The sequence below is a fragment of the Lutjanus erythropterus genome, chromosome 10 (genome assembly GCF_056507025.1).
Source record: "Lutjanus erythropterus isolate fLutEry1 chromosome 10, fLutEry1.hap2, whole genome shotgun sequence".
NCBI classification, from domain to species: Eukaryota; Metazoa; Chordata; class Actinopteri; order Lutjaniformes; family Lutjanidae; genus Lutjanus; species Lutjanus erythropterus.
In genome coordinates, this window is record NC_139326.1 from 37,452,753 (window position 1) to 37,478,227 (window position 25,475).

Genomic DNA, 25,475 nt, shown 5'->3' on the forward strand with positions numbered 1-25,475 from the left:
ATCCCTTTGACAAATTCAGTTGTACTGTGTGTGCGTGTGTGTGTGTGAGAGCTGTGTGTGTCTGTGTGTGTGTGTTGAGAGCGCCTTTTTCAAGGTGAATATTCACATTGAAGAGGACAGAAAAAACACATTTCCCTGCCTTGTTATTATGCATCACTAGAGAAAAGAGTGACGAACAAGATTTTGGTCTTCCCTCTCGTCTTTGTGTCTTTATAGGTCTCTGTTCTTAGCTACATTTAGACTTTAATGTTGAGCTCTGATTTCTTAGTGAGGGCATCTGAGGATTTACATGGACTGAAATCTGTCCAAACCCGCACCAAGGTTGAAATTGGACTTTGTGCTTTCTTCTCTGTGTTTTAGGGTGGACCTCAGAAAAAAAACTACTGCTGTCAACTTGCACCTGGTAACAGAAGGTGAGTGTGTGCTTGACAAACTTACAATTTAAGATAATTTAACATAAAAAATGGGAATTTGTTTACATCAGAGCTTGGTTCCTGTGGTACAGCTCTGAGTAGGTGTGAAATATCTAAGCTGTCAGGGTGAAATATGGCCTATAAAACCAACATTTCTTCAGGTCAGGGGGTGTCGGACTCTTTGCTCTCAAAGGGCCTGTTGAAAATGTAAGACCAAGCCTACTTTCTAGCTCTTCATTCTTTGACAGCAGACTGCTGTTCACAGAGGGACAGTTAAAATCTCACCTCCTGTTCGGGCTGAAGAATAAACAACCTGTGTTGATGTGTCTCCTCAAACATTTTCTCATCCAGACTTGTTTGAGTTCTGCTTCTGTTTTGCCCAATGCAAAGTTTTACTGCAGCAAACTGCTGCACTGTCAGTGTCCGGTTTGTTTACATCTGCTTCCACATGAGATCGCGTGAACTCGTGTCCCGTGAAATTCCACGTCCCACGAAATCTTGCAAGATCATGTTCCCTGTAGTGCATAATCTTAATATCTTAATATAACCTTGATGGTTCGAACCTGGAGGACTTGTGGAGGAAGTTTTAAGAGAGTTTTAATAGTCAGTGTTTTATTATGAACATCCAATTGCTACCAATTATAGTTCTAAGAAAGACTGAAAATCGGAATCGGCCAGAAATTGGAATTGGCAGGTCAGACACTTAAAAAATTGGAAATCGGAATTGGACGATTTCTGTGCATCTCTGGTAGGAAACTAGAAGCTGAAAAGTTTCAGGTTGTTTCAGTTTGGGTATATGACCAGAATGGTTTCTAATCAAAAATGTATTAACCTTGCCAGCTACAACCACTCGGCTAGACTGCCACTACTGGAAACAGTCGTATGACGTTGAGAAACTGTTAAGACATCAGTGAGACTTATACTGACATCTAGTGGAGGTGTTCAGGGCCCGGATAACAAAATTGGGATGCATTCTTTGACAGCAATTTAGTTCATGGACACTGAAGTTCCATAACAGAGTTTACAGTTGTATTGCATACATTAGCCTTTATTCATTGGAAGCTCTCGCAGACCATATAAAATTATGTGCTGAGTCAGATTTGTCCCATGGGCGTTGAGTTTGACCTATGGTGCTTATAATTAAAGGTGGCCTGTGGTGTTTTCTTGTTAACTAAGTTTCTCTTCACACTGAGTGTTACTTAGGGGCCTAGCCTAAAATGCTGGATTGGGTATCAGTGAATATGCGAGCCTGTGTACTGATCCGATATCATGTAATGTGTTAGTCCCTGCTACTTCCAAATTCCAAAGCATGTAGGAGAAGCTGCAATGACCATAAAAAAGTGAAAAATGTCATATCCACAGCTAGTGTTTTGTTTGTATGTTCTTGGCTGCTGTAGAAACAGGGCGTCCTCCATAGATGAGGACCTGTGCACCCTGTTGATATGAACGTCTCATTCTAAGACAGGGGGTCTCAACCTTTTCTAACTGAAGGTACACTCCTGATTGTTAAAAAATTCTGAGGACCGTCTTTGGAAATAAAGCAGGAGACTACATGACGTGACAAGGAGAAAAATAAACTGGACTGTGAGAGAATTTCACCACATTCAGCACACTGTGCTTTCAGCTCAGTATCACTGCTGACATTGTGAATGTTGAAAAAAATGTGCTGTGTTGAGGGCCATGTTTCCTCACCACACACTTTAAAGCTTTTACTGGTGCAGAGTTGTCTCCCACGTCACTTTTTACATTCAAAAACCACAGTTAGCTAACTGGACAGCTAATTAACTAGCATTGGCAAAACATATTTATTGCTACCTGAAAATGTGTCATTATCTGTGTGGTGGTGTTCAAATGTAACTGGTCATTGAAATTATGCATTTTATTTGCATTAACTCTTGAGCGCAAATGATGTAAAAATCTAGATGGTGCCTTTAGACCCAACAGTGGGCCACGGCCCGGTGGTTGAGAGTAGGTGAAGTACCAAAAAGACACTAGATCTCATGCAAGAATCACTCGAACAAACAGATTTGTTCTTAGGTGGTGCGTGTTATTTAAGAGAACTTGTTGCATTCACCAATTTTCTCGCATCATGGATTTTTCTGAGGTCCAGACCTGTCAGAGAGTCATGAACAGACAGTCTGCTGGTATCCAAACTGAAGTTTTTCAATAATGACTGTATATTTCATTAGTTTGAAGACATTTTGAGTTTGAAAAATTAATTTCACTTCATAATTATGTCGACATTATCCTGTTTGACTACATTTCATATGATAATGTAATTATAAATTTACATATAGCGCCTCTTATCATTCATTCAGTGATCTATTATTACCTGTTACTGTGGCAAGCTTTTTTTTCTCCTAAGTGATTTTCATATCGAGACATGTTTATTTCAGCAACAGTCTGACCCTCCAGTAACACGGCATTGCAGCACTTGATTTTTCCGATTCTTTGCTTCAGCAGGTCTTTTAATTCCACTGCTGTCGCTGTTAAAATGACAGATTTTCTTTTATGGGTCTCTGAGAGCAGGATGTCAAACTCCAAACTCTTGAATTTCTTCTTGTTTCTCTTTGATGAACACTTGCTGACATATGGAGCAGGAAGCACAGCCGTATATGGTGTTATTGGGGTGTTAATTATGCTAGTTTCTCACACACGTGGACTCTTATATGCACAGGTGGCTCACTCATACGTTTATCTGAAGTTATGAACGTTGAATCTGACATGGTGTGTTTGTACGAGCCCTTTGTAAGAAAGAAATTCTAAGAAAATTTAAGATAAGAATCTAAAAATATTCTTGCATAAGGCCCACTGATTCTTATTTTCAGGTGATTCTACAGTATTACATGCAATATCTGCCATATTCTGCCAACAGTTTCTCCTAATTCTTACACACTGGCCCTTTAATCATGAATAATTTCATGGTCACAGTAGTACTTTTATTTAAACCAACTGCTGATGGCTAACGTCAATAACTGGATGAATAGATGGTTATTTCTGTGTAGCATCATGAACGTGGGCTGTAAAATGCCAGACTACCTATTGCTACATAGTAGCCTGCAGTCTCTGTGTGTCCTTGGCCTGCAAGTCCATCCCCTAAATGACCCAGTTCTCTGCATTTTTCAATGAGCACTGGTTTCTGGGCTGAGACTGAATACTGACCTTAAAAGAATATTGATTGGAATGATATTCAGTATTCTTAGTGCAGTGGTTCCCAAACTTTTCCATCAATAATTGTGGCTGGAAGTGATAAAAAAAAGGACATTGAATTTTAGTGAAATAAATGTTAGCAGAATAGAATCACCAGACTCTTGTTTGTTTATTTCTGCTACATAGATCATATTCGTTCATCTTTGTTTCATTCTTTACGTCTCCCCTGGTCTTCCGCACTGCCCTGCAGTAGCTCTGCGTCCCCCCAGGGGGTCCCACCCTCCAGTTTGGGAACCACTGACCCATGGTATAAGATTAAAAAGAACAAGTAAACAAAAAAAGCAAATTGTTCACCAAACATTTTTACACCAAAACACAACATCCCAGACAGATTTACAGGTAGTGTTTTAACATTTTGGCCAGTGGAATAAGCTGATCACCTCCTGCTTTCCACGTCCTAACATTAACAGGAAGTGGGAATAAGTGACTTTACATCCTGTCATTTTGTTTTGTCACTTGTGCTTTTTCATTTCATGACATAAATCATATTCTTCTGTTGATCTTTCTCATCTTAATGATCATGTCATCGTCATAGTAATGCTGCTGATGTGAACACAAACTGAGTGGCAGGATTTTTGTTGGCATCACATTCATTTTGTGGTGTGTAAAGCAGCCTGTAGGGGCCACTGCTGCGACTTTAGACCATCAGTCTGCTTTCATTTTAAAGGCTGGTTCAGTTTACTGCCTGCTTGGTTCTTATATGTGGTATATATTCTAGCCAAAGTATGAGAAGTCAGATTTGGCCTAAATGTGTGCTGCCTTTCCTCCATTTGACTTTGATGGCAGCTGAGTGTTGTGATGGTTCGCTCAGCCACAGCTCTACGGCTGTCTTTATACTGCCTCTGCATGAATATGTCCTCATTTCTCTTACTCTTGTGGGGACACACTCAGTGAAAACATTCTTTCTGTTTTTCTTACCTTTTTTCACAAAGTGTTTTCTTTCCGCCTCTTTCTTTCTTGATGATCCGTCCTTTGGGAGAGTAATAAAAAAAATATAATTCAGCTGGGTCAAAATGAACAGACTTTATAGTCTGAGAACAAAGAGAGAAAGCAAAGATTTTAGGCGATTATTGTAACTGAAAACTGAATCAACTCTGATGTCTTTGAAATGATGAGTTTAATGAAGCAGGACTGAGGGGACGTTGTGCTGCAGTAGATGTGTTGATGGGGCCTCCGACAGCAATGACTGCGCCTGTAATTAGCTACAGTGTGCGTCATTGGGCCGGTGTTAGGTGATGAGCAGTCAGCAGACTTTTAAGAAGGGCAGCATGCAGATCGGACAGATGTGACTGTAATGACAAAACCCCAGACACATTCAGATAGATTTTGGTTTATTTTTGCAGATTATTAGCTCCATTTTAATCCAGTTCTGAGCTACGGAGGAAATTGTACTGGTCAGCCAGAAAGTACCACCATCAGGAATCTAACCACACTGGATGGGAACTTTACCCATCACCTTCCTGTGACCTCTTGCTGTGATACACTATGAAAATATGTCAGTCACTGCCTCAGACCACAAAACTGTCTGTCACTACCTTGGTCATCTCTGCTGCCTCAGGTTATATACCTTTAGTGTTTTGTATATTTCCCATATGTTGCTTTTTATACTTCAAGCATGGACAACATCATGAGCTGATTATTGCTGTGATAAGTCAGAGTGATCGTGACGTTTACTTCATAATTAATTAAAGAAGTGGTTCCCAGATTTTTTCTGTCAAACCCCGCCTTACAGAAGCTGTTCCCCCTAATTTTTATCAATCATTATTGTGAATGGAGGTGATAAAAAAAGGATTCAAAAGTTGAATTTTTGTGAAATATGTATCTCCACCCTGGCCTAGGAATACTTTGGGATCCCCCAGCTGGTTGATTTATCTGGGGAAAGGGAAGTCTGTGGTCCCCTGCTACCCTGCTACCCTGATACCTTCTGCGACCTGACTTAATAATAAGTGGCAGTTGCTCTTCGCCTCACCAGGGGGGCCCACCCCCCAGTTTAGGAACCATTGAATTAACGTAATTAATTAAATTTGCATACTAATTAGTTTTAAAGTGGGTCACCATAAGGTTGTTTCCTCTCACTGCTGTTGAAATTGTGTACCAGTAGCTGTGTAAGGTTAATTGTACAGTGTTAATTCACACATGATGCGGTCCTGATAGGCCTTTTAACTCTTTCCCCGCCACCATTTTTTTAAATAAAATTGGTAGCCAGCGCCAGCATTTTTGACAAAATTCACTGATTTTTCAACACCCACAGAATATTCAGTTCTATGAATATGTTAACATGTAATATATCAAAGGAAAGAACAAAAGAAATAAGTTTTGTTTAGTTTCATTCATCCTGTTTTTATAAGCACTAAAATGTTGGTTCGTTGCATCAAAAAATCCCCTTTTCAGACAAAAAACAGTTTTTATGTTTTTAAACAGAATACGAACACATTTTTATTTTATTTTTTTATTTATTGATTTTTTGTTAACATTAGCTGCTTACCGTGTCCCAGCGGCTATAGACTGCAGTGTGAACATCCCAGCTCTGTGCCCAGATCACGGTGCTATCTGACCCGGCTGCAGCGTGAGCAGCCCCGCTTTGTACCTGGGCTCTTTGCCTGAGTCATGATGCTCTCCGACCCGCGGATCTGCAGCTGAGCATGTTTTCATGCTAGATGACACCATCTTCTTCTGCTGCTGCTCAATTCCAGCCGTTCCTGTCTTCTTCGAGTGACAGTTTTTTTGTCAGATGATGTGTCAAAGCATCCCTTACTGCCTCACAGTGAAAACAACAATTGTCGAGATATCTCGTCAGTGGCGGGTTGATAGATGTTGAGACCAGCTCTACAGAGCTGAGACAAATCTTCTACAGCTGGTGTTCAGATAAGATTTTTTTTACACTAAAGACAACTAAAGAAATTATTTCTGATTTCAGAAAAAGCTCATTCACCACAAAATCAGTAAGACATATTTTTCCCCTGGCCTGTATCACTATTTATCCATCTATATTTTTTTGATGTGAGTTGCAGAGTTTTGGAGATAACAGCCGCAGAGATGTCTGCCTTGTCTCCAGTATAATGAGACTAAATGGCATTCGGCTTGTAGTGCTTAAACCACCCAAAAAATATAATTGAAAAATTCAAAACCAGCGTCTCTTTCCAAAAATCATGACCCGCTAACTCAAAATCATCCACAGACCTTGTTGTTAGCAGTTTCATTTAGGAACTACTTTCTTTCTATCAGACAGATAGCAGTTGCATTGAATTCTGAAGTAGTTCTGGTAGATTGTACTGCAGAAAGAAAGTAGTTCCTTCATGAAACTGCTCACAACAAGATGTGTTGATTGTTGTATTTCTGGGAAGAAACACTGCTGTCAAGTTTTTCAAATGCATTTTTGTGGCACTTTGAGCAGCACAGAAATAGTCCCATCTAGTTCCATTATATTGGAGAGACAACTGATATCTCCAAAACTCTGCAACTCACACCAAAACAAACGAGATGGATAAATAACACTACAGGACAGAGGAAAACATGTGTTAATGATTATGGGGTGAACTGTCCCTTTAAAGAACCATAGAAGTGTAAATGTGGACAGATCTATGCTGACATTGTTTCACAAGACCTTCATTCAGAGTATACTGACCTTGTGTTCAACATTGTGCAAAACAAGAACAAACTGGACAGTAGTGGTGGACATTATGACAAAAAAAAATTTCAGGTAGGATGACGATCCATGATCTTATTATAATTCTGTTGTTGGTTTTTAAGACTATTTTGCAAGTTACCTAAATGTTAAACAAAATTACTTTCTCAGTTTTAAAAATGCAGCCCTATAAAAACCAGAAATTAGTGGTACTGTCTCTGATCACCTGGTCTGACTTGAACTTGCGCTTGATGTCCTTTATGGATTTCTCAAAAAGTTTTTTGATGTTTATGTTTTCTGTTACATTATGTGCTGTCATGTGGTTGTTGATGTCCTTATATGCTATTTGTGCATCACAAATTCCCTTCGGACCAATAGCAGTTCCATTCATCCATTCATTGATTCATTCATTCAGCTGCCCTTGAGCAAGGCCTTTAACCTGCAGGTACCTCCAGCAAGCTCCCAGTGTAAATTTGTACAACTAGTAGTGTGAGACATGCTAATAAAAACACAGAGAGGTCAACTTACCGTGGATAAATACTGTATGTTATATTATGGGTTCCTTGATATCTTTTATTTTTCTCAACAAGGACTCGTGTCGCCATTGAAAATTAGATCTTAATCCTAGTTGGACTTAACCTGATTAAGTAAAGGTTATAAAGGTTGAAAAAAGATCTGAACAACTTTACGTGGGGCGAATATTTAAACAAAAATGACTCGTCAGCATTAAATTTTAATCACAACTTTGAAATGTTCAGCAAAAACATCTCGGGGGAGGGAGGTTATGAAGCTTTTTGATTATGTGACAGCATTTTTGGTCGATTATGTTGACCCCTTAAAGGGATGGTTCGCTCAAAAATGAAAATACAGTCATTATCTACTCACCCTCATGACGATCGAAGGTCAGGTTTAGTTTTTTAGTCCACAAAACACTGCTGGAGTTTCACAGGAAAACAGTATTGCAGAATCTCCAAAACAATGGAAATTAATGGTGAGCAGTTTTCAAACATAAAAAACAAAGTAAGAAAAACCCCATAAAATGCCTCCATACTGCTTGTAGTCCAGGTGTCCCACATCCAAGATTAAGATCTACAGTGAAGATTTAAGCTAAAAACATGGTATTATGTTTTTCAAGTCGACTTGGAATGTTTTTTTTTAAGATCAGTCCAAGTCATGTGACTCAAGTCCATGACTCTGGTATTTTGCAAATTAGCCCAGTGAGTAGTCGCCCAACTTCCAGAACTACCTATTTTTCAAGAAAGAACCCATCGCATTTCTCTCATATTCTCTCATATTTTTACCTTTTGCTTTACTGACATTTTCTCCCTCTCTTTCTACCACTTTCAGTCTCTTCCCAGCAGCCTTTGCCCTGACCTCATAAATGCACCGGCAGATGACGGACTCCTAAAACCTTTCTCTGACACCATAGTACCAACCAGAACAAGACAGCCATGAACCCCCAGGAGACGGAGCTTGGCCAGGAAGTGATGGAGGAGACTGACGCCCCTCCTCGCCATCGCAACAACAACCACAACAGCCGGTCCCGTAACCACAGCAACCAGGAAAAGCGCTACAGGCGCTGTGATGCGCCCGCTGGAGGAAGCACTAGCGGTAGATCCAGGGCGCCACAGCAGCGCCGGCCACAGGAGGAGCAGGACATGGAGCTGCAACACGGAGCTCAATCGGCACAACCCCAGATGCCTCAGCCCATTCCCCGACCCGCAGTGACACGTTATCGCAGACAGGGGGACAGCGAGGCTCGGATCAGAGCCCAGCAGCAGAGGCACAGACAGAGGCAGCAGAGAGAGGCAGAGAGAGCACAACAATTAGCACAACAGCAGGAGAAGCAGCACCAAGAAGATGAACGAGAGCGGGATGATTCCGTGCTGGCCCGCTCAGCGAGCACCGAGAGCGGTTTCCACACCCACACTGACCGGGCAGAGGGTGATGACGGACTGGTGATGATGTCCCTGGAGCCTGAGGGGCAGCCAGAGGCTGAGGACGAGGCGGGCAACTACGGAGTCCAGCTACGGCCAGAGGCGGAGGGGTACACAGAGAGTGCCGAGGCTGAACAGCAACATCTCCATCCACATCCGAACTATCCTCCGCAGCCCCCACCTCTACCACGAGACCCCCTGCCTGACCTCCAGAACCCCCACAGGCCGGACGAAACAGAGGAGATGCTGAATCCTGGATACTCCAACTACGTCTACACCCAGCCTCTCAGCCACTCTGGGGGACGGGCCGACGTCCCGGGTGGTCAAAGCTTGGACAGTTTAGATGCTGAACTTGTGGATGAAGCCTACTCTGAGCCATATGACATTTACTCGCTCTCTGAGCATGTTTACGAGGAAATCTGCGACGCCCCAACGTCAGTTTCTTCTGCTGCAGACGGAGCTGGGGACACAGAGTCTCTCCAGCAGAGGAGGGCCAACTTTCAGCTGTTGGAGGGCCGGGTGGGAGGTGGAGACTACCATCAGCAGGAGACAGTGGGCAACCGCCTGCGCCACTACGACGAACGCTCGGACGGCGAGTCTGACAGCCCAGAGAAGGAGGCCGAGTTCGCTCCATACCCACGTGCCGACAGCTGCGACCAGGAGGAGGACATCGATAGCATCGTGGCTGAGGTCAAAGAAAGCCTCAGCTCTCAGAGTCTTCAAGACACCATAGATGAAGAAAACGAGCTACAGCAAGGAGAAGAAAAACCTGACCTTCAGACTGACTCAGACAAAAACGACAAAGCAGCCAACCGAGGGAAGCCAGCCAGAAAACAGGCGGCGAGTCCTTCAGAAGAATCTGTAGCAGTGAGGAACAGTCAGGAGAAGAGGGACGCCATCTCCCTCGCTATCAAGGACATTAAGGAGGCCATAGAGGAGGTGAAGAACAGAACAGTGAGATCTCCTTACACACCTGATGAACCTAAGGAGCCCATTTGGGTAATGAGGCAGGACCTGAGCCCGACTGCAGAGTGTGACCTACAGCCAACACTGGGGGGCGACGTAAGTACAGCAGCTCTGGATATTATTGATCAACTTGTACCAGATAAAATGGTTGTTAAAATTAAGTAGAACTCTGTTGCACAATTAAAAACTAATCACAGTTTAGTAAATCCATATTTAGTGATTTAATCTGCAGTTAAATGAAGTTTAATCAATATGGACATGTTTGTTAACCCTAAGCAAAATAACAAAAAATACATTTTAGTGCTATTGGGGCATATTATAAGGGCATAAAAGTTACTGAAAAATGTATTGTTTGCCAGTTAGCTAAAGAGTTCAAAGTTCAAAGTTAATAGCAGATCATATTTTAAATTTGAGTTTAAAATTTGAACGCAAACAGAATTAATTGTAATCTAGGTTTAGAAACTAAACTGAGGTTTAAAGATATGTTTAAATTGAATTTATCTTAATTTAAAACCAGTTTAAATGTTTGGTGGGATGTCATTTAAAGTTAAACCATGATTTAATCAGGTTTATAAAAATTAATCCTTGCTGGTGCAACCCAGCTTCGTTATTTAACACAAGACACTACAGGCAAATTTTTTGTTGTTGTTGTTGCTCTGGTCAATTTTGAGATTTTTTTCTACTTTACTTCCATAACAGCTCTTCTTTCAGGCTAGTGGAAAGAAAACATCTGAAATAGACTGACTACTTGTGTCTATAAAGTTCAGCTAAATTCACCAAATGTTAGCATTAGATAAGACCTCACTGATATTATAAATATAATATATTGTAAATAAAATAGGTAATTTTCTCAAAATGAGTTTTTGTCATACTCCAGTAATTTCCATTTAAGTAGCTCATTCATTTTGAGGGTTTCTACAGAGGAATATGGAACATATCATCATAGCCTGATTTATAGTATACTTTATTCATAAAACATGGCAAAATTAGATTTTTTTTAATTGCTGGTTACTGTATTTTCTGATTGATAGAGTGATAAAAAACATTATAATACATTAATTAACAAAATTATATTATATTCTATATTATATTAATTATATTACAATATAATATAACAAACATTCATCCATCCATCCGTCGTCCATAACTGCTCATCCTTATGGGTCGTGGGGGGGCTGGAGTCCATCCCAGCTGACACTGGGCAAGAGGCGTGGGGTCGCCAGTTCATCGCATAGCTGATAATATAACAAACATAACTTGCATATTTAATATAAAATTTCAGACGTGTAATACAAAAAATAATTGTCTTAATTGAACCTATCAGCTGAGGAAGTTTCATGGAGATATCTATAGTTAACATTTTTACCCTCTTCACCTGTAGTCCGCCCTCAAAGCCAACAGAGGGCATAAAACTCCAAGAGGGCAGGACAAAAAGAGCAAAACACAAAATATCACCGCAGACTCCCCACACAACCAGCATCAGCAACATTAGTTAAACAACACAGTTCATCTCATCTTAACCAGAGTCTGAATGTGTCCGACAGCAGAAACACACACATTGTGTGATGAGGTGAGCTGAAAGGGTACGCTGACACACCTTCAGGACTAATGGCTGCTTAGAGGCAAAACATCACAACATATCACCCCTGTGTGGGACAGAGGGCAGGACATGTCATAACACAGACACACAGAGCAGCAGGAAGCAGCTTGTACTGTAGGCCACAGCTCAAATACACCGCAGCTTTTATCTTGTCCATCTGACACCCATGTGTACATGTGTAGTGAGCTCTGTGCTGTGGCTGAACACTTCCTGTGCGGACGGAGGACTGAAGCTGCTGAAACATATTTTGACACATCCCTTCAGTTTTCAGATCAATGTTTATGAGATTTCCACCTTCATCTGCACTGGTCACAGCGGTAAAAACAACATTTTAAAGATTTTAGTGGCAGCATCTCTTTCCAAAAACAGTGTCCCAGATACTTTTTTATGCTGGAGCATTAAGATTCCCCTTCACTGATTCAATGTATGAAAATAGTTCAGAATGAGGTCTGTGGATCATCCAGTCATATTTTAGACAGGAGTGTGTTTTCATGTTAGTGCCCAGCAGAGTCCCAACATCACCTCCGTCCAGCAGCTTTGGGATGAACTGGAAGGCAGACTGTGAACACACAACATGAGTGGCCGACCTTGATGGAACATTGTGGTGTTCACATACTTTATGTCATTAGTGTATTTTATGATTACAAAGTCAACTGGTCGATTAAAGTAAATATAAATCAGTAACAGCACATTCATTTTGTAATTGGCAATTACAAAATATCTGACAATGCAGTATGACTCAGACCTGATATTTCATCTTTATAGGGGCAAGGTCACTTGGCTTCTGATGTTAGATAATGAATATACATTACCTAGGGTTAAGGACAATTTTATTTTTATTCAAATTCTTTGTAATTTGTTAATGTCATGTTAATGTTAAAGGGATAGTTCACCCAAAATTGTAAAGTCAGTCATTATCTACTCATCCTCATGCTGATTGAAGGTCAGTTTTAGTTTTTTAGTCCACAAAACACTGCTGGAGTTTCTCCTAATCAGTGGAAGTGAATGGTGACCAGTTTTCAGATGTAAAAGTTGACTTGAAAGACGTCATTTACACCATGTTTTTAGTCTGAATTTTCACTGTAGATCCTTAGCTTGGAGCCACGTTCACGTTCTCATGCACACTGTCTAAATTGTGTGTGTGTGTGTGTTGTGACGGTGTGCGAACAGCATGTTGGGGCTTTAGGAAACCTGGATTACACCGGACAAGCAGTATGGAGGCATTTTATGTTTTTTCTGTTGTTTTTTTCTGTTTGAAAACTGGTCACCATTCACTTCCATTGTTACAGAGATTACTAACAATGATTAATTGGTTTGAGACTAACAAAATAAACCCGATCAGCATGAGGGTGAGTAGATAATGACTGAATTTTCAGTTTTGGGTGAACTATCCCTTTAATGCTTATTTGTTAATGTTAATGCTAACTTATCAATAATAATAACCATTCATGCATAATTACAAGTTTGACATTTCAAACTTAAATGTAGCACATCAACTGAATGTCCTGTCCCATCCAGGCTGTTATTGGTTGGTTCACAAAAAGTGATATTGAGGAGGAATGAGCTTGTTTCAACAAAACGCACCTTATATATCTACACAGAGGGTCACCCAAACCCAAACCTTGCTTATCCTGAGTTTACCTCATCATAACATAGTTGCTAAAAAATATGTTAAAACACTGAGAGATGTGTAGTACTGAATTGTGGAGTTGGACTGTAAAACTGTTGTTCAGGATTTCTGTGTTCAGGGATTTTTGGGTGGACCTGAAATGAGATGGATCCATGGTCCCCCAACACTGCCTGGTTTTTCCTACCTGAGCCTCTCAGAAAAGACGCAGCCAGCTCTGTCTCTGTGTCCAGGGTCTGGATGCTGAAGCGTTGTCCTCCTCCTCCTCCTCCTCCCTCTCCCTTCATTTCTCTCTGTCTTGAGGTGTTTTGTTTTGTGCGTTTGAACAAATTTGTAGTGAACAGTCTTGCTGCCACAGCTTTGAAATATCTCCAAACGAAGCTCCTCTTTCGTTCAGTCATCACTATGTGTCGGATTAAACTGGTCAGGGTGCGCACTGTGTGTGTGCCAGACGCATATTATTTGAGTGCACACAGACATGGACCACACTGCAGAAGCAAAGAGTACGTGTACTAAACAACTGATCATTCTTTACACAGACGGTTCTGCTCTTTGATGAAATGAAAATGGCAGAGAACACAGAGAAAGAAACTGAAACCGATCCATTTTTGGTATAGATCCTGTTCACGCCAGAATCGAGCTTCAAAAATAAGAAGTATCGATATTTTGGAATTGATCCACCCACTCCTTTTCTGCAGAATTGGTTCATACCAGGCTTGAAATCAAACCCACCTCACAGTGTTTCACTTGATGTTGCCCATTAAGAATTCACAATCTCAACAAAAGACGCTGGGAGAGAAAACAAAATCAGTGGGGACGATGCGGTTGAGGCATCGAGGCTATTGTGGCTGCAGGGCATGTAATTTTTTGACGGCCGTTAACTCAAACTGAGGGCGCACGAAGTCCGTGGCCTTCATGGCCCCTGTGAAATTCCTGCCCTTGAGTGATGACAGAGAGAGTTGAAGGCAACAGAGCTGTTTGTGCATCAACACTTCACCTTTGTTTTACTCATCCACACAACAATTTAATTTGTAATAGTGCATTAACTTTTTAGGAGGTGCACAAAGCTTCACATATAACACAAACAGAACACTGCTAATGAATAACTCATTATTCATCACAAAGAGTGCGCCCCCCCCCCCACACCATTCACAAACCTCACAGACAGAAAGAACAGGAGAACATCATGACAATGAGCTCTGTTTAAAATATTAACCAAGTGATGTCACTGCTATGGAAAGTACCTATGCACGCAACACAGACCCACACTGATGTATGTCACTGTCGCACTGACCCTTCCTAAAGACTGTGAGATAAGAGGAAAATCAATCCAAGCACAGAGCTGGAGTCAGGGCATAGTTAGCCTAGCGTGGTTACATTTTGTGATTTAAAAAAGTCATATCTCTCTGATTTCAGCTTCTTAAATGTGAACATTTTTCTGGTTTCTTTACTCCTCTCTGACTGTAACTAGCTTTGATGAACATTATTCAGCATTTTCTGAAATTTCATGGACTTTAAAAGTAATAATTTTACTTTACTTATTACTTGATATCAACAGTAATTAGTTACATTACTAGTTATATCATTATGTTACTTGTCTACCTTGCTGGCAGCCTTGTGCTCTAAAGTTTCTCTGCTGATCCAGTGAACTGTTAACACCCAGACAGCTTCAGTTGTTACTGTCCAGATGTTGGCTGTTTTTGAAACAGTCAACCTCTCTGAGTGTGACCTTCAAATTAGATTCATCAGCACAGATTCTCTGTGGAGGAGCCAAACAAACTCAAAATAATGACAGCACTTCTACCTGAGGACAGTCTGCCTCTCTCCCTCTCCCTCATCCTCCAGCCTTCATTTAGCTTTTTGGCTGCAGCTGACATGACCTGACCTGACATGTCACATGTACAGGTCAGGGATGTTCCTGGTGACTAATTCCCTGTTGATTAAATGAAAAACTGATTCAGACTAGTTGACTAGTCTAACAGTAAGAAAACACTCAGCAGCAGCTAAAAATGAGCACAATGTATGAATTGATGTTAAATACTGTCTGAAAAAATACTGTGTATTGAAGCCATGTGAGCCATTCAAAGCTGTTAATCACAGTCTACAATCACCAAATCGTATTTTAAAGGCCGCTGAAATGTGTCACTTTGCGCTGTGCAATACAAACATTATACAGTAACCTACAAAACATTACAACCTGCCTGCTACACAGTGTGGCTAATGTTAGCAGAGCTAGCAGCAGCAGCAGCTGCTCTCCTTACAGGTTAATGTCCGTGTCTGTGCTGAATGTGGTCACATGTTTCTCCAGTCGAGTGAATATACACCATCTGTTATACATCTATCAGACTTTGCTGATTAAAACATCGGGGCATACACACTTACGGCATACAGCGAGAGGAGCTGCTGACTCATGGGACCACAGCCCTGACTAGCGGCAACCAGGTGCATAACATTGTAGAGGCAACAGTTAACTGACATTGTGCATGAATAAAATATGAATAAATGGTTTAACTGACTAGTATTTCTGGTGTTGACTGGCAATGGTGGTGACATTTAAGCGTGTAGTCGACTGATCGCGCACATCCCTACTTTACGTCATCATTAGATAGGCTACCTAGGACACAAAGTAACTCCTTGTAATCCTTTACACTACATATTACTGGGTGAAGTAACAATATTACAGTAATATATTACTGAGTAATGTATTACTGCCCAGCACTGTGGGTTTTACACTTCACAAAAAGGCTCACTGTGACAATTATAAGTGGTAAGCAGTGGAGCTGCAACGATTAATACATTTTTTATCAATTATTAAATTAATTGGCATCTATTTTGATAATTGATTAATTGGATATAGTCCATTTTTAATAAAAATCAAAATTCTCAATTTTCAATGTCTTGAATTAGAATATGTTTTTGTTCTTTTACTCTTCTATGATGGTGAACTGAATATTTTCATGTTGTGAGCAAAACACAACATTTGAGGACGTCATCTTTGGGACATTTTTCACAATTTTCTGACATTTTATAGACCAAACAACTAGTAATCAATTCATCAAGAAAATAACCTTCCAATTAATCCACAATGAAAATAATCTTTAGTTGCAGCCCTGGATCTTACCAAACAGTGAGCCCACATTGAATTATGAAAGTGTTATAACTAGTTGTTTATTATTGATTAATTACCCATTTACAATCCCAATATAAACTGTTCATACAACATTTATCAGGACAGTCTTATTGTAAACTTGGTGCTAAGAAAATAACTTAGAAAATTAATAGAAATACAGTGAGAGCTATAAACACTGCAGCAAGCTTATAGAGCTTATAGAGCTACAGTATATCATGGTGATTAATGCCAACATTGTTCTCAGCCTGAACAGAAATCCCAGTCATGTGGCATTTCTCTCCTTCTCCCCCTCCTGTTGTCACGCCCTCCTCCCTCCTCCCAATGATTTATTGAGTGAGGGTGAGAGAGAGAGAAAGGTAAAGGGCAAGATGAGTTAAATAATTCAGTGAGGATCTGATAACACAATGAGCGCCGCTGTTTTCCTGTTTACATCACACACCCTGATCAGAACATACCTGCAGCCTAATAACACCGCTGCCGCAAACTTCATATTTTCATGAACACGTCCACAACGTGCAGCGTGAACGAATCTGATGAATAAAGATGTCACAGTGTCAACAGAGCTCATCCAGACTCGGCCTGTTGATTCCATGATGAATCCTGACACGTAATCCTGAGTGTCACCTGAGCAGTCGCTCGGTGTTCCATTTAACCACGCACTGCCACGCTCAACACCAGTTGATCTGGGGCACTTGTTTGTTGAAGTTCAGCTGCTCATTCGCTGGAAGCCATGGAGAACTTTTGGATGTATCAAGTAGAAAAGCTGGAGGAGGAACAGGCCAGGCAGAAGCAGCAGACTGAGCAACATGATGGAGACGAGGTGTGGACAGTTTGGAGAGTTTATGATGAATTTTGCATCTGTGTGTTGAAGTGGTGGTTTATGTTTGTAGCAGAATTCCATAATTACTAGAGTGGCCATAAGACCTTTGACTTCCACACTCTGTTATCTCTCATGATAAATACCTGACTCAGAGATTAATGCATTTATTCTGTTACTTTATCTTATCTACATTTTGTAAAATGTATTTATATATTCATCAATATGCATGCCATCACGCATAATACACAGTAATGATTACATATATTCACAGCAGTATTTTTCTTTAGGATAATAATCATCATTGATCGAAGATCAGATTTTAGATTAATCAAGAATTACTCAGAACGAGAGGCAGTTAAATGTATTTTATAATACATGTTTTATGAGTATGAGTACAAAAATATAACCAAAAAACATTCTGTGAGTTATCGGTGAGATTGCTTTATTTTTAATTAAGACTATGTAATTATTTAATTGTAATTTAATGTTGGGAAACTGGAAATTAAGAGCTCTTGTGAAGTTTTAATGACAGAGACGGTGATATTTGCTAAACAACCAAGATGCACCTGCAACTGTGCAAAAAGCAGCAGTATAACAGTGGAAGTTTCTGTGTGGTCGATATGATCATCTGTGGCTAAAAGTGGTAAAAATGATCACATTTTCTCTATGAGAGTGGTGTCGTGAGACTTGTGAAGTATTCTAATGTGTGCAGCTGCACATGGTTAAAAATAGCCAATTTATCCCCATTTTTACTAAATATATCTGTAATCTGATTACCTCTTTTTTTATCTGTAACTGTAATAGAATGCAGTTACCTTTTTTTGTATCCTGATTACGATAACTTAATCCTGTTATGTGTAATCCATCACTCCTCCGGCCTGACGGTCGTCGTACCAAAACGCTGTTATTAAATCTTTGATAAAAAGTGCAGAAGACAGTGTGTGGGAGTCTTGTTGCCTTGTCCCCCTACACACCTGTCGATCTGCAAAGTTTTGCTCTTTGACATGTAACAAGCAACAAGATAGATTTTTAAAGACATAAATAACATTTAAAAATGAACTAAGAGTCATATCAAAACAAAACAAAATACTAAAATCTGCAGATCAGTCTTTATAGAACATGGCCAGACTTGCTCATCAGTGGCACAACAATTTTCTAATATCCAAATGTCAAAAAATCACAACGTACCATTAGATGTATCACCTTCACAACAGCTCATAATCAGCTTTTCATTCCATATAAATGTGCAGTTAGCAATACACCCTTACCATCAATAAACATTGGGGGTTTTTTTAGTTTTTGAGAAATTGTTAAGTTACTAGATTTTTTTTTGGCTGCATTCATTTACATCATTCTGTAAGCCCTCTGAAACTAACTTTAATATAAAAAAAAAAGTTATTAAAATGATGATTTTTCTGCTGCTAACTTCTGGGAAGGAAGACAGCTGAAAAGGTCTGATTTCAGCAAACTGCAGTGCATCCTGTGGATTTATTTTTGTTCACTATAACATGCTTTAAATGTGTGCTAGAAATGGCTCAAGCAGGCAGGCTTAAAAAAAAAACAAACAAACAGTTCAGTCCAAAATCAAAAGTACATATTTTTCCTCCGGCCTGTAGTGCTGTTTGTCAGATGTCTAGATGTTTTTGGTGTGAGTTGCAGAGTTTTGGAGATATCAGCCTTCTCTCCAGTATCATAAAACTAGATGGCTCTCAGCTTACAGTGCTCAGATCAACAAAAAATGTTCTCACTTCTCTTTCGCATCAGAACGTTTGGCCTTATGCCGGACTTTTTTCAATTTTATTTCTCTTACAAAAATCCTATGTGGGATTCCTGAAACCTGCACTGACAGCCAAGTCTGTTCTTACCCACCTGAGTATTTTGATGAATTGCATTTGATCTTAACTTGGACGCACGTGCCAGAAACTGTGCAATTAGCATACAGAAGCTCCCTGATAAATCTTTCTAAGGAGCGGCTGACTAACAGTGGACTGGGATTTGCCAGATCTATCACCATTCTCTCTCTGGAAGGTCCCAGGAGCTGGAAACTGATAGCAGTGAGAACTTGCAAATTAGCTGGATTAGGTTGTTTATTCTCCGATCTAAATTGAGTCTCCAGAGGAAGAATCTGCCTTGGTAATCGAATCATTTCTTCAATTTAAACATTAAAAAAATATGAAATGAATAAAAAAAAATGTATTGTGTTTTCATAGTGGTTTTCAAAGCAATGTGAATTGCTTTGTCTCTGTTACCATTACAGAGACAAACAATCAAAAAATATACATTTTTCTTGCCTGTAGTGCTTTTTATCCAAAACTCAAAAGCAGTGTCTCTTTTCAGAAATCATGACCCAATTACTGAAGAAGATCCACACACTCTTTCTGTGGTAGAATCTACCAGAACAACTTTCTTACTACTGTCTGTGTACAGGTCATGCTTTTTGGAAAGAGATACTGCCAGTATCATACTGGTGTTGAATTTTCCAAATATATTTTCTTTTGGTTTTTTTGGCACTTTGAGCACCACAAGCCGAGTGCCCTCTAGTTCCATTAAAGAAGGCAGACGTCTCTACGGTTGATATCTCCAAAACTCTGCAGCTCACACCAAAATAAATACTATGGATAGAAAAGCACTTCAGGCCAACTAAAAATATGTGTTTTTGATTTTGAGATGAATTGTCGCTTTAGTATTTCACAGTGGGGCTGCAACTAACAATAATATTCATTGTCAGTTAAGCTGTTGATTGCTTTCTCGGTTAGTTGTTTGGTCTATAAAATGTCAGAAAATGGTGAAAAATGTTGAGCAGTGTTTCCCAAAGCCAAAGCCCAAATGTCTCGTTCTCATACTGTCAGAGAGGAATAAAAAAAAAAAAGAAAATATTCACATTTAAAAAAGCTGGAATCAGAGAATTTAGCCTCATTTAGTAATCTGTATTTCACAGTACAAATGCAAGTTGCTATTGGTCTTTTTTTTTTCGCATACTGGCTTACATGTGGTCTAGGACACGCTTAAATTTGGATCTTACTGAAAAACAAAAGGAGAAGAATGCAAGTATGAATGAGTACATAGAAACCTGCGAGACAGATCTCACAGCCTGGACTAATAGACTCAGAAGTATGTGGATGGAGGAATACCACTAAAGCAGAGACGGGCAATTATTTTTTAAAGGGGGCCGCATGTGAAATTCATCAGGCTCCTGTGGGCCAGACATAAATGATATAAGGTCCTAATAAATGCCAAATCTCCAGTAATAGAATGGTCAGAAGTGTTCTTTATAGGGCACCTCTGCTGCTGGTCACCCTTTCTGAATTGAATTGAATTGTGGGCTAATATTTTGTTGGCAACGTCCAAAACTTGATGTTTTACAGTGAACCATGCTGACGCATACAGGCTGCAATGATGGCAGCAAAAGTAGAAGAAGAACAACACAAACAACATGGATGTGCAGCACTGAGTGAATAAAGTTACAGTTTAATATAAAAGATACAGTTCATTATCATTACCAATGAACACTACAATGAACCCTTTCAAAATAAAAGTCTGATAATGGTTTCATGGTAAGCAACATATTATTGACCGTCTGCTAGATTTTTCATTTTTGGCACTTCCATGATGGCCCTGCTGGCCACATGAAACCTCTCAGTCTGCATTTGTCCAGAGCTGCACTGGAGGGAAGTGAGAATTACGTTTTTTTGAACCAACACCTTCAAATCATGGGTCTTTAACAGGGGTTTGTGATCTTTATGGGGTTACATTTTACATACATTTTTTTCTACATTTAATTAAATTAAATTGTATTCATTTATTAAAATATGTCTGGAAATACACATTAAGATGAATCCAACATATTATTGGCATATTTAAATCAGCTTATTTGTAAAAATGGAAAATGAATGGCAGCTCAAAAAATTGCCCATGAATACTAATTCACTGTGCAGCACCTGTCCATAATGGCAAACTATCTCCAACATAAGTATATTTATGTAGCTCATCAAAACCAGTGTTACAAAGTGCTTTATACTTTAAGCACAATAATAAAATGCCCAGTAATGAATGAATAAACAGGCAAACATAGGAATAAAAGAGGAATGAAACTGAAATAAGGAAGATTAAAACTAGTATAAATAAATTAGTATAACTTGATAGTTTAGCATTAGTCTCTGCTCCATCCCTCTATCAGCTCAGGAGTCCCTGGCCTGAAAAACACTGAAGACCCCTGCTTTAAATGGCCTGCAAAAGTAAAAAAAAAAAAAAAAAAAAGCAAAAAAAGAAAAGTTATAGCAAGCAAGGTCTTCAGTAGAATACAAAAGAGAATAAAACCAAATGTAAGTATTGTCCCAGCCATCTGTAACAGTGGTAAACCCTTCAGTGTATCTGAGCTGTAGTCTACAAGCTGCTTCCTGCTGGTCTGTGTGTCTGTGTTATGACACGTCCTGCCCTCTGTCCCACACAGAGGTGATGTGTTGTGATGTTTTGCCTCTAAGCAGCGGTTTGTCCCTTCGGTGTGTCAGCGTACCCTTTCAGCTCACCTCATCACACACTGTGTGTTTTTACTGTCTGACACATTCAGACTGTGAGCCAGATGAGATGAACTGTGTTGTGTAACTAAAACTGTGTGCAGCGGCCGCGTTGATTTGGATTTCTTGTCTTTCTGCCCTCCGTTGGCTTTAAATAGACTCCGAGGTGTCTTTACACTTCCACACAGTTTGCTGCACAATTAATAACTTGTGCTGAGTGCGGATCAGTTTGACGAGCGTGAATCTAACATGTGTTCTCAGCTGCTCATCAGAAACTTGTGAAATTCAGCTTCTCTTCTCCTTTCGGCTTTCAGAAATACCACCATGTCTGTTTGAAGGGTTCTGTTCTCAATCAGACCAATTATGAACCTGATCAGTTTCTTCCATGTAGCTCATTTTCTACAGAGTAGAATCAGACTGAACATGGTCACAATTATGTATTACACAATCTACAAATGAAAAATTTGCAAATGTAAATAATGATTTGTGCATAATTTTGAATATTCACAAATGTGTGTTCCAGTCGACACACAAACACTAAGCAGTTACCTTTTTTGGTTATGTTTTTTTATGCAATGAAAAGATTACAGAACAAGTGAATTAACATGAAAAGAAAATATGTTGATTTTTATGACAGATGTTGAAATTCTAACTTATAAATCATCTCTACTGTGTTAAAATAATGTTTTGCAAATAAAAATCATCAAATAAAGCAGTAATAGCATCTTGTGTTGATAAGGACATGATTTTAATGGGAAATGGTAATAATGAGACTTTTAACAATGAGCTTAATGATTAATGTAATAAGGATTACACTGCGGTTTCTTGTAATACCTGAGTGATTCCCAGAATTGAACTTGAATTTGTCTCTACTATAACACAACGTGTCAACACCTAAAACTGTTGTGGGACTGACATTTTGTCCATGAATTTAACAGTAACATGAAATCATTTTTAAAATGTGGTTCAGAATACACAATTAATAAGCTGTTTGGTGCACAATAAATACTCAGTCTTTACCTCTTTTTTTTTCTTGGTCTTAAGGGTCACCTGGTGTCACCTTGTGACCACTTGCTAAGTTATGTTTCCACAGGAAGTAGATTTGTTTAGATTTGAAAAAAAAAAATACTTTGGATGTTCTTCAGCATCATGATAAGGACACAAAAGTGTGGGACAGACACTTTTACATAAAAAAAAAATCATATAAAAGATGAGAGAACAGAAGAAAGATTTTTAGCATGGTGTAAAGTAATATTTATATGAAACAATTTTATAATTATATTAACTCGTTCCACATATCTGAACATTGAGACCACAGGTGTGAGACATGAACAAAAATGGTGTTTGGATCCATAAAATGCTCCATAAATGTTATTACATCACATTATTTAATTAATTTTTTTTTTTTTTTTTGTTTAATAGTACTGTGTATATTAGGGATTCAACAATTGACCAGCAAGAGACCGGAGCCAACCGGTTTTCTGCCTGAGCGGCCCCGACCAGAGACCAGCCGGTCAGGGTCACATATCCAGTTCTTTGCCGGTCATATTTGCGCACATGCCTCGTACGATGGTCACGTCATGCACGCAGCAGACACACTGACCGTAATGTCACAGCCACAACTGCGCTGATCACAGACACACACTCAACACACACACAGACACATGAATTGCATGAAGTCAGTGTTAGCAATGGATTCCAAGAACAGGATAAACAGAAGACAGACAACAAGGAGATGCAGCAACTAAAGCAGCTGACGGTGTCGCCAAACAGCTGTAAACTTTCTAGCTCTTCATGCTAATGTTAGCCAGCTGCAGACTGCTGTTCACAGACTGACAGTTAAAATCTCACTTCCTGTTCTGGCTGAAGAATAAACAACTTATGTCGATGCATCTCCTCAAGCATTTTCTCATCCAGACTCGTTTAACGTCTGCTTCTTTTTTCTCACTGTAAAGTTTAAATACAGCAAACTGTTGCATCACGTCAGTCTCTGGTTTGTGTGAGCTCACCTAAAATCGCATCCCGCGTCCCAAGATTCTGCGAAATCTCACAAGATCTCATGAGTTCCCTCTAGTACCTGATATCTGTAATCATGAGCACTTTTGGAGAAAATGTATATATTTAATAGTCACTGTTTTATTATGAACATCCAATTTAATTTTACAAGAAGAGTTGCAAACACATTTGTGAATGTTGTCAATTATAGTTCTTAGAAACACTGAAAATCAGAATCAGCCAAAGTTGGAATCGGCAGGTCAGACCCTAAAAAAAAACAAAAAATCAGAAATTGGAATCAGCTAAGAAAATTGGAATCACAAATCCAAGATATTGCTGCTGGGACTTAGAAGTGCCCGTAGTTGGAGAAACACCCACCTTTTGACCCATGCCTACCACTGGTGGTCTTACTTGACCTATTCTGTCGTTTAGGTATGAGGACATGTCGACCAGTTTGTTCTTTCAGCTGTAAAATTAAACCAATGAACTCAAAGTCACACAGAGGTGAAGGGAACTGATGAGTTGGGAATAATTCTCTGTGGGTTTATGTGATCAGTGTCAACCCCGCAAAGCTCAAATTGTGTGTTTTTTGCCCATGTGATGTGAATTCCATCATCTGCTCACATCCACAGTGATCCCTGCAGTGATATGTGCAGACGTCCCTGTGCAGCCCAAATGTATGACCATGTGGACTGTATGTGCTGTCCATACAGGACAAGTTATTATTGCTCAGTTAGTCTTCATATTTGTATATTGTATATTTGACTAGAAACCTAACATGTTAACCTTGAACAGGCTCACTGGTATTCATTTTGTAACACATGGTACATTTATGTTTAAGTGGTTCTTTTTTCTTGAGTGAGAGGTTTAAATTCACAAATTGCATTCTTCTCTTTGTCCCCGTCCTGTTGTCTCCCTGCAGTCTCCTGGTTCAGGCTCTCCGTCTCCTCCGGGCGCAGAGTCCTCCAGCAGACACCTTCTGCAGGATGACAGCTTCGAGTCTCCCTCCAGTAAAGAGGTGTGTTCAGCAATTTACAGTTCGTTAGATATTCCCTGTGACTGCGCTGTTTCCAATTTTCACTTTTGCACGTCAAGTCATGTTTGAAAGACTCATTCCTCTCTCCTTTCATTAACAGTCCAGGAAAAGCCTTGCATCCTTCCCCACATATGTAGAAGGTGAGTGTTTTGTCCTGTGGTGCAGAGGTTTTCAAACTCCCCCGGGGGAGAGTTAAAGGGAGGTGCAGAGGGAGGTACTGCATGTATTCTATGTATGGTATTCAGAGAAAATGGGAACTGCGTTATTGATCTGGTCACTCATCAACAAGGTCAGCAGCTCAAGGAGGATTTTTGATAGTTTTAGATGGGGCTTGTTTAGGTGGCTAAAAGACGTTCTGCTGCTGACCCTGTCCTGCCTCTCCAAACTGGGGGTGTGCCGACCGCCATCTACTGTCAGTAGATAATGGATAAGTACCTCATACAACCCCACTTCAAATAATCAGAAATATCCAATATCCCATGGTATAAATGTGTAAGGAAATTGACCCTTCACTAAGCCCCGCCCTCCTTAGTTACTGTTGCTACGCCTGTCAAACTCTTCATTCTTGCACTGCATCTATGCAGTAAATGGTGATAACTGTG

General features: G+C 39.8%; 1 protein-coding gene across 1 annotated transcript in view; it reads left to right on the forward strand.

The window, feature by feature from the left end:
* The first annotated feature begins 373 nt into the window (after positions 1 to 373).
* apba1a (amyloid beta (A4) precursor protein-binding, family A, member 1a) overlaps positions 374 to 25,475 on the forward strand; it is a 46,971-nt gene continuing 21,869 nt past the window's right edge. Inside the window, exons 1-4 of the mRNA XM_084729218.1 lie at positions 374 to 413; positions 8,596 to 10,247; positions 24,760 to 24,855; positions 24,974 to 25,013. Coding sequence (XP_084585344.1) covers positions 8,700 to 10,247; positions 24,760 to 24,855; positions 24,974 to 25,013 — 1,684 coding nt within the window. The 5' untranslated portion in view covers positions 374 to 413; positions 8,596 to 8,699. The remainder of the gene's footprint in view (positions 414 to 8,595; positions 10,248 to 24,759; positions 24,856 to 24,973; positions 25,014 to 25,475) is intronic.